Genomic DNA, 14480 nt, shown 5'->3' with positions numbered 1-14480 from the left:
CTATGGGTATTGTTGCTGTATCTTTAAGGGAAAAGGAATAGGATCCTGAGGAGTTAGTTTAAATGTTACTTGAGAGAGTTACTACTGTTGCAGAATATTACTTATTGTGGGATAGAGTGTGTGAGACAGAGAGAGAGGACTATGAGAATTTCTTAACTGTGAGAATGAGTTAAACTCAGTTCTTTCAAAGAAGTCAACTTGAGAATTTTTGAGAGAGTTTGACTGTTGTTCTGAGAGAGCTGAATGTTTGGACAATGGTCCCAGTTTTTGTGGAGAAGTTGATTGTTATGGGTGTTCTTTGAACATTCTCATAGCATATATATGCATTGTTGAAATAATTAAATGTTTTAGTTACATTGTTAATAAATTGTCTACACAAATGACACCAAGGTTTATATGAATGATGAGTGAAGGCTACTGGTAAAAGAAATTTTTCCAAGGTAGAAGTTCAGAGCTAATTAATTAATTAGTGATTGTAAAAGTTTTATCAGTTTATGAGGAAATAGCAGAACTTTATTACCTTAAGAAATAGCAGAACTGTGTTACCTTAATTATCTGAGAACCTGGGTAAGAATTAATAAGGAAATTGTCAAATAGCAATTTAAAAGAGGGATGGCTGCCTTACTCAGGCTGATGTGGGGTCAGTCATCCCTAAACCCTGGGGCATAAGGTTTATTTACCATTGTGATGGTTATCCTATGCTTTTAAGTAGAACCTTTCTTCCCTGGAATATATTTTTCTGATTTAAAAAGTTAATAAACTCATCCATTTTTTTCTAAATAAGAAAGATTTCTTTATTTTTAAATAAAAACATTCCTGTTTTAACAGGAGTATAAATATCTTTTATATATTCTGCGTATGGTTGCTAAGTGCTCACTATTTTATTCTAGCTGTTGTTCTGTTGTTTGGTCATGTCTGACTCTTTCTGACCCCATGGACCATAATGTTTATGGGGTTTTCTTGGCAAAGGTACTGGAATGATTTACCACTTCCTTCTTCAGTGGATTAAGGCAAATTACTTGACTTGTGTGGAGTCACACAGCTAGTAAGTGTCTGAGTATGGATTTGAACTTAGTTTTTCTTTATTCCATGACCAGCTCTCTATCCCCTGGGCCATCTAGCTGCCTCCTGTTTATTCTAGTTAACAGTAAAGAAAATACATTGTTGTTTTTTTTACCTGTTTTGGCCTATTTCCTGTGTGCTTTTGCTCCAAGTTTTTGAAGATGCAGACCTCAGTTTAGTTGTTCCTTCGGCTCTTTTTGCGGCTGTGGGGACAGCGGGCCAAAGATGTACAACTGCTAGACGACTGGTGAGTATATCTGTCTAAGCTACAGCCTTGACACCCTAAGCCAACTTTGCTCCTTTTTTTTGGATCCAAACTTCAGAGTCAGTTTGGTACATTATAGTAAGGTGCTATTGTAGCAGCACAAAAAATGAATCCTCCAGAACAAATTTAGCAATGTGCCTAAAAAGAACAGTATAAATGAAAACTCTTATATTGTGAACTGAAATGTGGGTAGTATTGGGTTCCTTTTAAGTAAGCTTTTTTCTTTCTATAAAAAGGTATTTTGAAACTTTAAAAACGTTTAGGGTCTGTTTTGTGGCTTTTCACTTCACTCCTTATTTCTTTTCTCTGTTAATGACATAATTTGGAACACATATGGAAGTGCAGTTTGGCAACTGCTCCTGCAGGTCCCAACTATTGAAGACCCAGAGAAGAAAGTTCTTACCACCAAAGTCCTTGGCACTGTCTGATGGTTCAGTGATCGGAATTGGAAGTGATTTTGTCAGTGGTATTGACATTAAAAAAGTGTTACTGCCTGCTTGGCCATTGCACTCGTAAGGACCATCGACTTTTCCATCTGATTTGCAGATGAAATCTTCCATGTGTTGTCTTTCCCATTAGAATTTGACTTCCTTGAGAAAAGGAGCCATTTTACTCTTTTTGTTTGTATATTCAGTGCATTGCACATAGTAAAGCCTTAATAAATATTTTTATTCATTCAAATATAGATTTTTTTTACACAGAACTGGGAAGAAATTTAGAGATTATCTAATTAGGAAACAGATCCAAAGAGGTTAACTGACTTGTTTAGTGTCATAAACACAATTTAATTTCACTATATGAAATTTGGAAATTCAGCTTCATTTCTGGGCAATTCACAATAATTAGATTTTGTTAGTGTATAATGCACTCTTGATTTGATACAGCTGTCTGTTCTTGTGTGATATTTATGATAGTGTCTTTAATACTGTTGAGAAAATTTTGAGTAGGTGCAAAATTTAACTATAACATTCAAATTTATTATTCTGGTGGGTTTTTGAGGCTTGGTAAAATGGTTTCTTGGACATGACTTTGAATTTTGTGCTGGTTTTCACATAGAATAAATTACTATTTAAGTGAAGGCTAATATTGAAGTGGCAGTGTTATTTTAAAAAGGGCAAAAATGTCACTATAACATTAAAAGAGAATAATATTAAAATGTGCAGAGATATAATTCAAATTTTAACAAATAAAAAAATAAACTTGTGAAATATTTTTTGTTTCTGTTCATTGTTTTTGGAAATTTTGAATGGTGGAACCTTTTTAAATTAGAGGACTATAAAAAATTTCAGAATGTTAAAAATTTTTCTAATTTTTAAATTTTCCATGTATATTTATTTTTAGTTTTTGCATGAAAGCATCCATGATGAAGTGGTGGACAAACTTAAAAAGGCATATGCACAAATTCGTATTGGAAATCCATGGGATGGTAAGTGTTTTTTTTTCTTTTTTTCTTTTTTTTGCTCTTGGATCTAGAGAAGTGGTATTTACTACATTAAAGAAAGGTCTAATTATTCCTGTGATTTCTAAGAGTTTTTAATAAAAATACTTGTATTTTTGTCAAAAGCCTTTCCAGTATCTATTGAAATAACCATATCATTTTTATTACTTATATTATTAATATAGTTTATTAAATGAATAGTTCTGTAGTTGTTGGATTAACCTTGTATTCCTGCTACATACCCTAACGGGTCCTAGTCCTAATGTGCAATCCTTCTAACATGTTGTTGTAGCCTACTTGCTAATATATTATTAAACATATTTTCATCATTATTTATTAGGAAAATTGTTCTATAGTTTTCTTTCTCTGTTTTGTCTCACCTTGGCTTAAGTATCAAGATCATATTTGTATCAGAAAGAGTTTAGAAAGGTGCCCTCTTTTCTTATTGCAAGCAATTTATATAGTATTGGAAGTAATTGTTCTTTGAATATTTAATAGAATTCACTTTTTTAAAAATTAAATTTATTTTTGTTACATTTCAAGTTCTGAACTGTCTCCCTACCTCCTTCCCCACCCCACACCAGAAAAGGCTACCATTTGATACAGGGGTGTGTGTGTGTGTGTGTGTGTGTGTGTAAAACCATCCTATGCATACTTCTATTTATCAGTTCTCCCTGGAGGTGGCTAGCATCTTTCTTCATAGGTTCAAATCAGATAGTTGATTTGAGTATTTATAATACTCAGAATAACTTAGTTATTTACAGTTATTCTTTAAACAAAATTACTTAGTGTATACAATGTTCTCTTGGTTCTGCTCATTTCACTTTTCATTATTTCATTCAAGTCTTCCCATGTTTTTCTAAATTCAACCTGCTCATCATTTCTTAAGGCACAGTGGTATTTCATCACAATCAGATATTACAACTTGTTTAGCCATTCCCCAGTTTATGGTCATCCCCTCAATTTCTAGTTCTTTGCCACTAGAAAGAGAGCTTCTATGAGTATTTTAGAAATTATTTTATTACCAAATATAATATTTTAGAACATATAGGTTCTTTTCCTTTTTCTCCAGTTACCTTGGGAAATAGACCTAATAATGGTTTATCTGGGTCAATTTTATAACTTTTTGGGCATAATTCCATATTGCTTTCCAAAATGGTTAAATCAGTTTATAGTTCTACCAACAGTGTATTAGTGTCCCAATACATCCCCTCCAACATTTGTCATTTTCTCCTTCTATCATTTTAGTCAGTTTGATAAGTATAAATTCTTTTCCTATCCATAAGTCTGATGGGTAATATGTTCCATGTCAAAGTGTTTTCAAAAGAGAAATTTCCTTCATGACAAAAGTAGCTATTCTTTTGGATCTTTTAAGTGGGCTGAGGATCAGTATTGAAGCCACTTGAGGGACTTCAGAGTGGGAAGAGATGTCAGTGTCTCTCTAGAGCTAGGCAAACCTGTTTCTAAACAAAATTCTTCTCTCTAGCCCTAAGACTTACAGTGAGGGGAAACCCACTACTAACTCTTGAGATAACCCATACCACTTTTGGAACTTTTTCCTTAAACGATGTTTAAATTTGGTCCTTAGTAACTTTACCCATTTTTCCTAGTTTTGTGTTTTGGGATCAAGTATGACAAATCTAATTTCTCTTTGAGATTATTACCTTCAAGTTATTACCTTCAAATACTAAAGATGGCTACTACATTCCAACCCTACACTATCTCTTTTCTAGCCTAAGTATTCCCAGTTCTTTTAACCACTCCTTATATTTCATGATGATGAGGTCTTTTACTATCCTAGTTGTCCTGGATAGTTTTCTTCTATCTTTTCCCTAAAATGTGCTGCCCAGAACTGAACACAACTATGTTGGTTTAAATGTAGTCTAACTAGGGCACAGTACTAAATGCAGGGATGTGCTGGGAGCCGTATCATACTAGCTTGAGAAAGTCCAAAGTTTCAGTGTGAGCATTTGCATTTTGGAAGTCAACATACTTCCATATGAGGGCTTGATTTATTATTTTGTTGACTATCTACACTTAGGAAATGTTGGAAAAAATGTTAATAATACAGATTAAACTTAAAAGTGTATCATGTGTTTTCAGAGAGCTTTTTGGTAAACATTTACCAGCATATCCTTGACTAAATGTCAGGATTGGACCTGATATTATTAGGATAAGAATTTAGAAGTCAAGATATGAGCCAAATGAAATTTCGTATTAAAAAAAAACTTAAAACAGTATTTTGGTTGTGCTTTTGTTTTATAGCCAAAACTATTTTACTAGTAGATTATTAATTTGGTGGTTGTTAGGGTCTTTATTTATTTATTTTTTTTGATGTATGCTTATGAAGTGACCCCTCGGATGAGATTTTAGAGTTCTTGTTTAATTCTCTTGATTTACAGATGAAGAAACTGAGGCCTAGAGTGGTTAAATGATTTGTTCAAGATTATATAGGTAGTTTTAGAGCTAGTGCTGAGAATAAAAGCTAGGTCTCCTGACTCCTAATCTGGTGTTCTTTCTGCTGAATCACATCATTCCTTTTTTTTTTTTTTTTTTTTTTGGTGAGGCAGTTGGGGTTAAGTGACTTGCCCAGGGTCACACAGCTAGTATGTATCATGTGTCTGAGGTCAGATTTGAGCTCAGGTCCTCCTGACTCCAGGGCTGGTGCTGTATCTACTGCGCCACCTGGCGGCCTCTTGAATCATGTCATTCTCATAGTTCATTGACTTTTCCATTAGCCTTCCCAGAGTCTTTCTTCTAATTCCTGGGATTCTTGGCAGTGAAATATTAAGAAGATGCTGGTTCAAATAGTTAATTGGTAAAAAAAAAATGGAAAGTTAATTGTTGATTTGCCATGCTAGCTTAGGTTAGCTATTGCAAATACCTTGTGGAGAGTGGAGTAGTCTTAATTAATTCAATATAATAGCCATCAGGCTATTTTGAGGGTGAAAACCAAGGGGTAATTGACAGTGTAATTAATTGTGAGACATTAGTAAACTATATTTTTGTCATGAATTGATGTCTTTGAGGGAAAAATCATTAAGAATTTCTTTTCTCTCTTTAGCTAATGTCCTTTATGGGCCCCTCCACACCAAACAGGCAGTAAACATGTTCCTTGGTGCAGTGGAAGATGCCAAAAAGCAAGGTGGCATAGTGGTCTATGGTGGGAAGGTAAAGGCTACAGTTTCTATAATTCATCATGTCACATGTTTGAAATCACCTCCCTTGCTGTACTTAGGGCCAGTGGTGAATAAGACAGAATTTACTTTTCTTGGTCTCTTATTTCCCTAATAGACCTTACATTCTTTTTGTTCTCTTCCTTCTTCATATTCCACTAGTATTTTAAGGAAAAAAAAAATCACTGCTTTAAAAAGCAGGTCTTTGTGTGATTTTATTTCACGGAATCATGGAATCATTTAGCAGATTTTAATTAGAAGCGTAGAGTACAGCTAATAATAGCTTAATAATTGTCATATCTTTTTCTTCATCTTCCCCACCTATATCTCTCATTTTTTGGTTCTTATTTCTTTCTTTCCCATCTACTTCAACTAACTCTCTCTCTCTCTCTCTCTCTCTCTCTCTCTCTCTCTCTCTCTCTCTCTCTCTTATTTTTTTTTGCCCCCTGTCCTGTCTTTTCATGCTCTCCCTGACAGAGGAACGATGAGGAATAAGGATGGAGGAAGGAAGTTGTAGTATAGTAGTAGTGATTATCTTTTTCAACTATAGTGTCAGTTTCACTGGGTATATCCTCAAAAACTAATTACCATGCCTTATATGGACTTTATAAAATAACTTAAAATCGTAGTCATAATATTAGAAAGGAATTTTAATGTCAGTTCAGTCTTTTATGCAGTGCAAGAATATCAGTCTGATGTTCCTGACATATGAAAACTTAACAGTTTTCTATTTAAAGTATTGTTTTGCAATATCCAAAAGATGATACTCAGATTAATGTTCTGTTTATTATTTGCATCATTTACAATTTAATAATGGATATAACTCTTTAGGACTCAAAGACCTTTTTTTGAATGTCATATAAAGATTTAGCTCCCTTTCAGACTGTTTAAAAAAAAGCTAGCTCCAATGAAAGTAGGCTGCAGCCAACTTAGTTAAAACAGCAAAGGGTGATGTATCATTTAAAATTTTTATTTGCAATGGATTTATTTTGGAATCATACTTTTCCCCTTACTGAATGTTTTTTCCTTTATAGATAATACATACCTGGAAACATAAAATGCAATTTTCTTTCCTTTTTTATTTTCCTCTCCTTAAAGACTATAGATCGTCCTGGAAATTACGTAGAGCCAACGATTGTGACTGGTCTTGATCATGATGCATCCATTGTGCACAGAGAGACGTTTGCTCCTCTCCTTTATGTTTTAAAATTCAAGGTGAAAACTGATAGTGCTTTTTCTTTCTGTGTTTCGCATTCGTGTAACAGGCTAATTTTCCAATGAATAAGTTAGGGGTTGAGAAGAAAAGACCTAAATTTATAAAATGTTACTAGAGCAAATGTTCGGTAGATCCTAGGAGGTCATTCTGATTGATTAAAACCTGAAGATTCATAGGGAAATATGATGAGATGGTAACACTAAAGGAATGAGATGAATATATGAATAAAAACTACTACTCTTCAAACTCCTGAGTATGTGCACAGTTAGCCACATTTATGTACACACACGTATGTTTGATTTAAGATGATGAAATGATGTTTATTTTGACTTGAGAATATGATAATTCACCTACTGTTGATATTAAGTATGTTACCTCACAGTTCACTTTCTTTGTATTTACAGAATGAAGACGAGGTCTATACGTGGAATAATGAAGTAAAACAGGGTCTTTCAAGCAGTATCTTCACAAAGGATTTGGGCAGAATCTTTCGATGGCTTGGGTATGTCATTACCTGTGCAGATAAGAGATATAGATTTAGGTTGAAAAATCATAGTCACTGAACAGCTTTTATTTTTATTTATTTATTTTTTGGTGAGGTAGTTGGGGTTAAGTGACTTGCCCAAGATCACACAGCTAGTGTCAAGTGTCTGAGGCCGGATTTGAACTCAGGTCCTCCTGATTCCAGGGCCGGTACTCCATCCACTGCACCACTTAGCTGCCCCTCACTGAACCATTTTTAAAGGTAGACAGAGTTAAAATTTTTTTTCAGCACAAAATACTTTAGAAAAATAACTTTTTAAGGTGCCATCTTCCCCACAGTAATGTCTGTTATCGCTCTGTTTGATATAGGCCTAAAGGATCAGATTGTGGCATTGTTAATGTCAATATTCCAACGAGTGGTGCTGAGATTGGAGGTGCATTTGGTATGTGGGGAATTGTTTTCTGCGTTTCACATGAAATGGGGGAAAAATATTGGATTTTAGAAATGTTTCATTAAAGCTTGGACTCTGAAGGATTGAGAAAAATTATCTTTATTATAGAAGTGGTGGGATATGGGTGGGGATATTGCAGATGTGTACTATTAGACTATGTTGATGTGTTGTTTGGTTTTGCTGAACTGCTTTTTTTTCTTTTACAATTCTTTGTTTTAAGAGAAGGCTTACTGAGGAGGGAAGGGGCAGAATGTGATATGTAACAATAGGCTTCAATAAAAATATAAATTAAGGGAAAAAAAGAGAAATATTTTTTAACCCTAAATCGAGAACAGAGTGTCAGAAAATAACAGTAATTTTTACTCTTAGCTGACCTAATGTTTAGTATTCCACATAGTGGCCAATATTCTTTAAGTTCTGTCCCCAGATCTAATATTTTAATGATCTAGGCAATAAAAATTTTGAAAAAGAATACTTCAATTCCTATAATCAAAAACGGGCTTAATAAATATTAAATACTATCTCTAGACCTAGGTATATTCAGTTTTTGTTTTCACCAAGCAGTCCTCACTCTTCTCCCTAGTAACAAATCCAAATTCTGGAGTCACAGTTACAGTGGTAGGGGAAGAAGCCAGTAACAGTTTTGTATTCTTAGCCCAAATTTAACTGACCAGTTTGCCTTAAGGTAAAGTAAAAATAGATAGTCCTTGGTTAGCTTGGAGTTGTTGGCACAAATGGAAAATGAAGTGTGCTATAGTTTAAATTTTAAAATGTTATATCCTCATTATGGTTTAGGTTAAGTAAAGTATCTTAAGCATTACATTTTTAAAAAGTATTTTCATATCTTTTTTACATTGCTGTTGTTTCCCCCTCTCCTATCCAGCATGCCATTCTTTGTAACAAAACACAAAAGGAAAAGCAGTTCAGCAAAGCTTATCCAGGTTTCAATAAAATCTGACAGTATATACAATTAATTTTGAAAAATATAATTTATTTTTTTAATGTTGATACCTGCCTTCTTAAATTTAGCTTTAGAATGTATTATCATAGCATCCTTATGATCGTCAGGACAACCTGGATCCAAATCCAGACTCTTACAGTTTTTAGCTTCTTTGTGCTAGAGACAACTCTCTAGGACTCGTCTATTAAATAGTGCTGAGAGTTAGGCCATGCTGACAAAATCACTGCTTCAAGAATGGAAATTAAAGATGACTATACAGCATCACTCTTTTAGGCTGGTCTTTCTGGAGTACTTTGGGCTATTTTCAAATTCCTTCTAGTAATGACATTCTCTTGATCCCTAATGTCCCTTTTGCTCTCATAGAATTTTTAGCCAAATAACTATGGCATAAAGGAGAGTATAAATGCAAAGAAAAGGTGATTGATGTATGCTAGGAGAAGCTTTGAGAAAGGATTATTTTCAGCTGGTGAATAGGTAGGGACAGAAGCAGGAAAGGCTCCATGGAATGGGCAGCCCTTGAATAAGATCTTGCAAAATAGAAACTTAAATTTTTTTTGGGGGGGTTAGGCTTTGAAGGAAGGGAGGGATTGATATGGGCATGAAATGGGGTGGAGGGGAAGGCCAAAGTGGAGAGAGTTCCACTCCAGATATGGGAAGATGGTAAAGAAAGCAGTCTATTTTGGCTATCATCTATGGTACATAAAGGGTAATAATATAAGCCTGGGAAGTGAGGTCAGAACCAGGTGACGTCAGTGGGCTATGGGGACCCACTAAAGGTTTTTGAGTAGAAGGATCTGATCTCGAGTAGTACAATTGGAAAAAAAAAATTTCAGGGGGTATTGTGAAGATGGATTAAAGAGAGGTTAGACTGGAAACAGAAACATCAGCTAGGGAACTTTCAATAACTTAGATAAGAAGAAATAGGGGCCCTGACTAGGTTGGTTTCAGTGAGTGGAGGTGAGAGATTGTAAAGATAGAAATAACAGGATTTTGCAACTGTATGTGAGAATGGGAGAAGAGTCAATGATGATGCTGAGCTTACCAGTTTAGGTTACTGATAAGATGGTAGTATTAATGAAAATAGATCAAATGCAAGAAGGGCTAGGGTTCTTTTTTTGGTGGGATGGGGCAAGGAGTGAAGAAGACATAGAAAGTTTGATGTTCTGGTGGGACATCCAAGTACAGATGTTCAATTCCAGATAGCAGATATTTAGAGATTGCACGTTGGAGCTGAAGGGAAAGAATGGGGCCAGATCTGTAGATTTGGGGGTCCCTTGCATTAGTACTGGCAATTGTTTTAGCAGCAAAGAAAATGTTAGTGATATTGGAGAGAGCAGGGTCAGAATGGTAAGGAAGAAAGCTGTATCATAAAGAAATTGCCACATAAGGGAGTGGTGAAGGAGAGGCCTCCAGTGTATTGTTTTTAGAAGTTTGTTAGTCCAAGAGAGGAGAAAAGGCATTAATTTGAGGGAATTTCACCTCTTCCCGGACTATACAGTTCATGAACACAGCTCATCCGCATCACTCAGAATTGTACCATTTGCAAGATCTCAGATTCCTTTCTTTGACTATGTAATATCCTAACTTTCTCTCTCTTCCACTTCTTCAGTCCTACTGAGCCTTCCCTTTGGTCCTCTGTCCTTTTTACTGCCACTAGCGCCCATAGATTTCCATTTGTATCATTACCCATTATAGGACCCATGTTCTTTAACCTTATAGTCATTAGTGCCCTTGAATCCCTAACATTTATACTTAAGGTTTGTTTTAAATCTTATCTACTCATTTAAGCTCCTAAACTTATCTCCGTACACCTTGCTCAAGATGAGTTCACTGTGTACTAAAAAACTGGTGGAGACAATTGAGATACAAGTGTCTTAAACTTTCCTCATTTCTATTTAAATATTTTTCTTTCTTCACCCATCTTCTCTTCCTCTCCCACATTAGATGAACAAATTCTTTTCCAAGGTCAGTTCTTTGACCTGGGCTTTTTATCTTCTGAAGTATCTTTTAGGATGATGTTCTTTCACTTATTGCTCTTCTATTTTCATTTTTTCCCTCCTCATTGATACCTTTGCCTTTGTTTACAAACATGTTGAGTCTCCCTTATTCTAAAAATTCCTTCTCTCAATCAGTTTTCCCCTACCTACTTACCTACTTCTGCTACCTGCCTATTCCTCGCCTTCACCTTTTTGAAGGAGAGGAAAGTAAAGTACCTTTACAAAGTACTTGAAAAGGTATTCTATTTTCAGCTTTTTACTTTTTCACTCCTGCCTCAATTCCTTTATTTCTTACCAGTTTCCTGCCTCTGTTTTGTTGAAGTCACTTCTCAGAAGTCATTAATAATATTGGTTCAATCATAATTCTTGACCTTTATGCCCTTGAAACTTTCTTACTTTGGCTTCTAATACATTGCTGAATCCTAATTATTTTCTTTTCTCTGATGCTTCTTTGTTTCCTTTACTGGATACTTTTCCATTCCTTTCCCTGCATCTAAACAGTTTTCAAGGTTCTGCCCTCAACCTTCACTGCTTGGTCTCTTAGCCTTCTTCGTGGTAATTTCATTTGCTCTAATGACTTCACCTGATTGTCTCTTAGGCTGTTGACTCTCAGATCTCTGTAAGTATCTCTGGCCTCAACAGAGATGAATCTCTACCACCATTACCACCCTTCCCCCTTTTCCTTTTCTCACAAATCAGCTCTTCTTGAATATCCTTAACGATACTGCCATCATCCTAATCACCTAGGCTCAAACGTTGGAGTTGGAGTAACCTTTTTTTTCCCTCTACTTCACTACTCTCACCATTCTGCATCTCCTACTCACCCCCATTCCCATCTGGTCATTTGCCGAGGCCTGTTTTTTTTTTTATTCTGAACTTAACAAACATCAAATAAAATGGATGTTTGCATAGACATAGTATATCAGGAAAAGGATTGTACGTGAAACTGTAAATTTCTATTATGTATAGCTTGCTTTTCTTTTTAAGTATATAAGTTCAACCTTCAGCTTTTAAAACTGCCCTGCTTGTCTGTGCCTCTCTCTAGACTTCTATTCTCTGCTTTCTTAAAAGAATGCTTTGATGACCCTCTTCTTTTTTTTTTTTTTTTGGGTGGAGTGTGACTCCCTCCATTACCCACCCCAGAAAAGAGAAGAGGCCCTTGTAACAAATGCACTTTTGCTGAATCCTGTTAATTCTTTTCCCCAAAGTCAAAGAAGGAGTTTTCACTCCTACTTCAAGTCGTTATTGTCAGCAACATCCTAAAGTTCTCTCCTCTAATCTGCTTAGTGGTGTCCTATTAATCTTCTTAATGCATTCCTTTAATTATGTCACTTCCCTGGTTGTAAACCTTTAGTTTCCAGTTACTTCCAGAATAAAGTCTAGTTTCTTAGACTATCATTCAAGGCCTTCTGCATTCTGATTCTCCAAACCTGCCATAGGCATATCTCATATATAGACATAACTCCTCCATGTACCCTGTCTTCCAGTCAAATTGGATTACTTACAGCTCCATAAACATGTCCTTTGCCACTTGGTCCTTGTATCTTTTCTCAAACTGTTACCACTACCTTGAATGCTACCCCCTGTATTTTTAGCTGTTGAGCTGAGCTTTGAAGTATAGTGAGGATTTCAGTCGATCTCTTCAATGAGATTCCATCATTCAGAAATCGTCACCTTCCTTAGAACTGCCCTAGCATTTTTGTACCTCTATTATAACACATGTTTTGTCTTTTCTAAAAATAAGAATATATGTTTGTATCTCATTGTTTTCTCTTTACCTTTGGTTCCTGAACCATAGCACTGAATGCTGTTTTGGACGTAGTAGATATTTGTTCAAAATGAATGGGGAGGAAGTAAGGTACATGTCAGGCAGAGTGGGGGAACGTACCATATCCACTACTTTGGGGAACATAGGTGATGGTGATAGGTCTTATCTTAGTTTTATGTATTCCTCTACCCTGGCAAGTAAAATCTTATTTTATTTTTTAAAAAAGGTTAGCTGAGTTGTGAAATTGTTTTGGTGTTTTAGGAGGTGAGAAGCATACTGGTGGTGGCAGAGAATCAGGAGGTGATTCATGGAAGCAATATATGAGACGATCTACTTGGTAAGAATTAGACTAAACCAGAAAAACATTGAAAGTAGAAAGTGATCTGGAGATTTCCTTCCAAGATCTTCCCTCACTCACATTATGTCAACCTGAATTTGATTCTTTTTTTTTTTTTCATATTTTCTCCAAGCTCAGAAATTGCCGTTTCCATGGGTATCTCTGTATTATGACTGTTTTTGTCCGTAATGATGAGATGGGAGCAGTGCAAGTGCCTGTCTTCTGAAGCAAGTTGAGGGTTTACTAGCCTGGAGAAAATAGCATGCATGGCTCACAGAAGCAGTCTTCTGTGTCCAGAGCACGTAAATGGCTCTTTAGGGAGATGGTTGCTGGATTTATGGCTCATTTCTGATTAGTAATCCTTTTCTACAGCACACGCTCTTTCCCTGTTGTCACATTCTTCCACTTTTTCCACTTGCCTCAGCAGTCTGCTGTGTCTTCCTTCCCCCTCACCCTGGGAACCTTGTCTGGAAGAATTCCTCCCAAGAGAAATCTGACTGTGTAGAGACATTATTCTTTGCTTAAGTCAGTTTTGGAAACCTTAAAGCTATTTTTCTAAAAATTTTTTTTTTCTTTCTTTTTTCCTTAGCACCATCAACTACAGTAAAGACCTTCCTCTCGCACAAGGAATCAAGTTTCAGTAACAGTGTTTTGGGTTTATATGACACCCACACTTACCTCTTTTATTTTTTATTTTTTTGTGACCCCATTTGGGGTTTCCTTGGCAAAAATACTAGAGTGGTTTGCCATATCCTTCTCTGGCTCATTTTACAGATGAAGAAACTGAGGTATACAGGGTTAAATGACTTGCCCAGGTCACACAGCTGTTAAGTATCTGAAGCTGGATTTGAACTCATGAAGATAGTCTTCCTGGAATCAGGAAGACCTGAGTTCAAATTTGGCCTCAGGCACTCATTAGTTGTGTGACCTGAGAGATCCTTTCACCTTTGTCTCCCTCAGTTTAAATGACATTGTTCCTTTCTGTTAATCTAAATGTTTGTGCCTCAAGCTGTTAAAATGATCTAAATGTTTGTGGAGGAATGTACTTTCAAATGAGTTTTTTTGAGGTTTGTTTAGAAAAATTTATTGTTTTGAAACAAAATACAGGAATGCTTTTTTCTTTTACATAAAAAAAAGAAAGTGCTGTGAGAATTTTCATTTCCAATAGAGGATGAATTCTGATCTGTAACAGAGAGAAAAAGCATGTGTGGAAGACAGGAGTGACCTGGAGATGAGAAACTACAAGGATAGCATTATATTCCCTGCTGAATTATCTCTGTCATCTTCCCCCATCACCTCCACAACAAAATAAATGAGAACAAAAA

General features: G+C 35.6%; 1 protein-coding gene across 2 annotated transcripts in view; it reads left to right on the top strand.

Annotated features, from left to right (window-relative positions):
• The window catches only part of ALDH7A1 (aldehyde dehydrogenase 7 family member A1), a 38026-nt gene extending 24117 nt beyond the window's left edge, over window positions 1-13909 (top strand). For both annotated transcript variants that reach the window (XM_027869232.1, XM_027869231.1), the window contains 8 exons: window positions 1215-1309; window positions 2669-2753; window positions 5830-5936; window positions 7040-7156; window positions 7562-7659; window positions 8010-8083; window positions 13080-13155; window positions 13745-13909. In XM_027869232.1, coding sequence (XP_027725033.1) covers window positions 1215-1309; window positions 2669-2753; window positions 5830-5936; window positions 7040-7156; window positions 7562-7659; window positions 8010-8083; window positions 13080-13155; window positions 13745-13799 — 707 coding nt within the window. In that variant the 3' untranslated portion in view covers window positions 13800-13909. The remainder of the gene's footprint in view (window positions 1-1214; window positions 1310-2668; window positions 2754-5829; window positions 5937-7039; window positions 7157-7561; window positions 7660-8009; window positions 8084-13079; window positions 13156-13744) is intronic.
• The last annotated feature ends 571 nt before the right edge of the window (window positions 13910-14480 follow it).

The sequence above is a fragment of the Vombatus ursinus genome, unplaced genomic scaffold, assembly GCF_900497805.2.
Source record: "Vombatus ursinus unplaced genomic scaffold, bare-nosed wombat genome assembly UNPS02014792.1, whole genome shotgun sequence".
Classification (NCBI taxonomy): Eukaryota; Metazoa; Chordata; class Mammalia; order Diprotodontia; family Vombatidae; genus Vombatus; species Vombatus ursinus.
The sequence above is the reverse complement of the archived record's forward strand: the minus strand, read 5'-3'. Positions and strand labels throughout refer to the sequence as shown.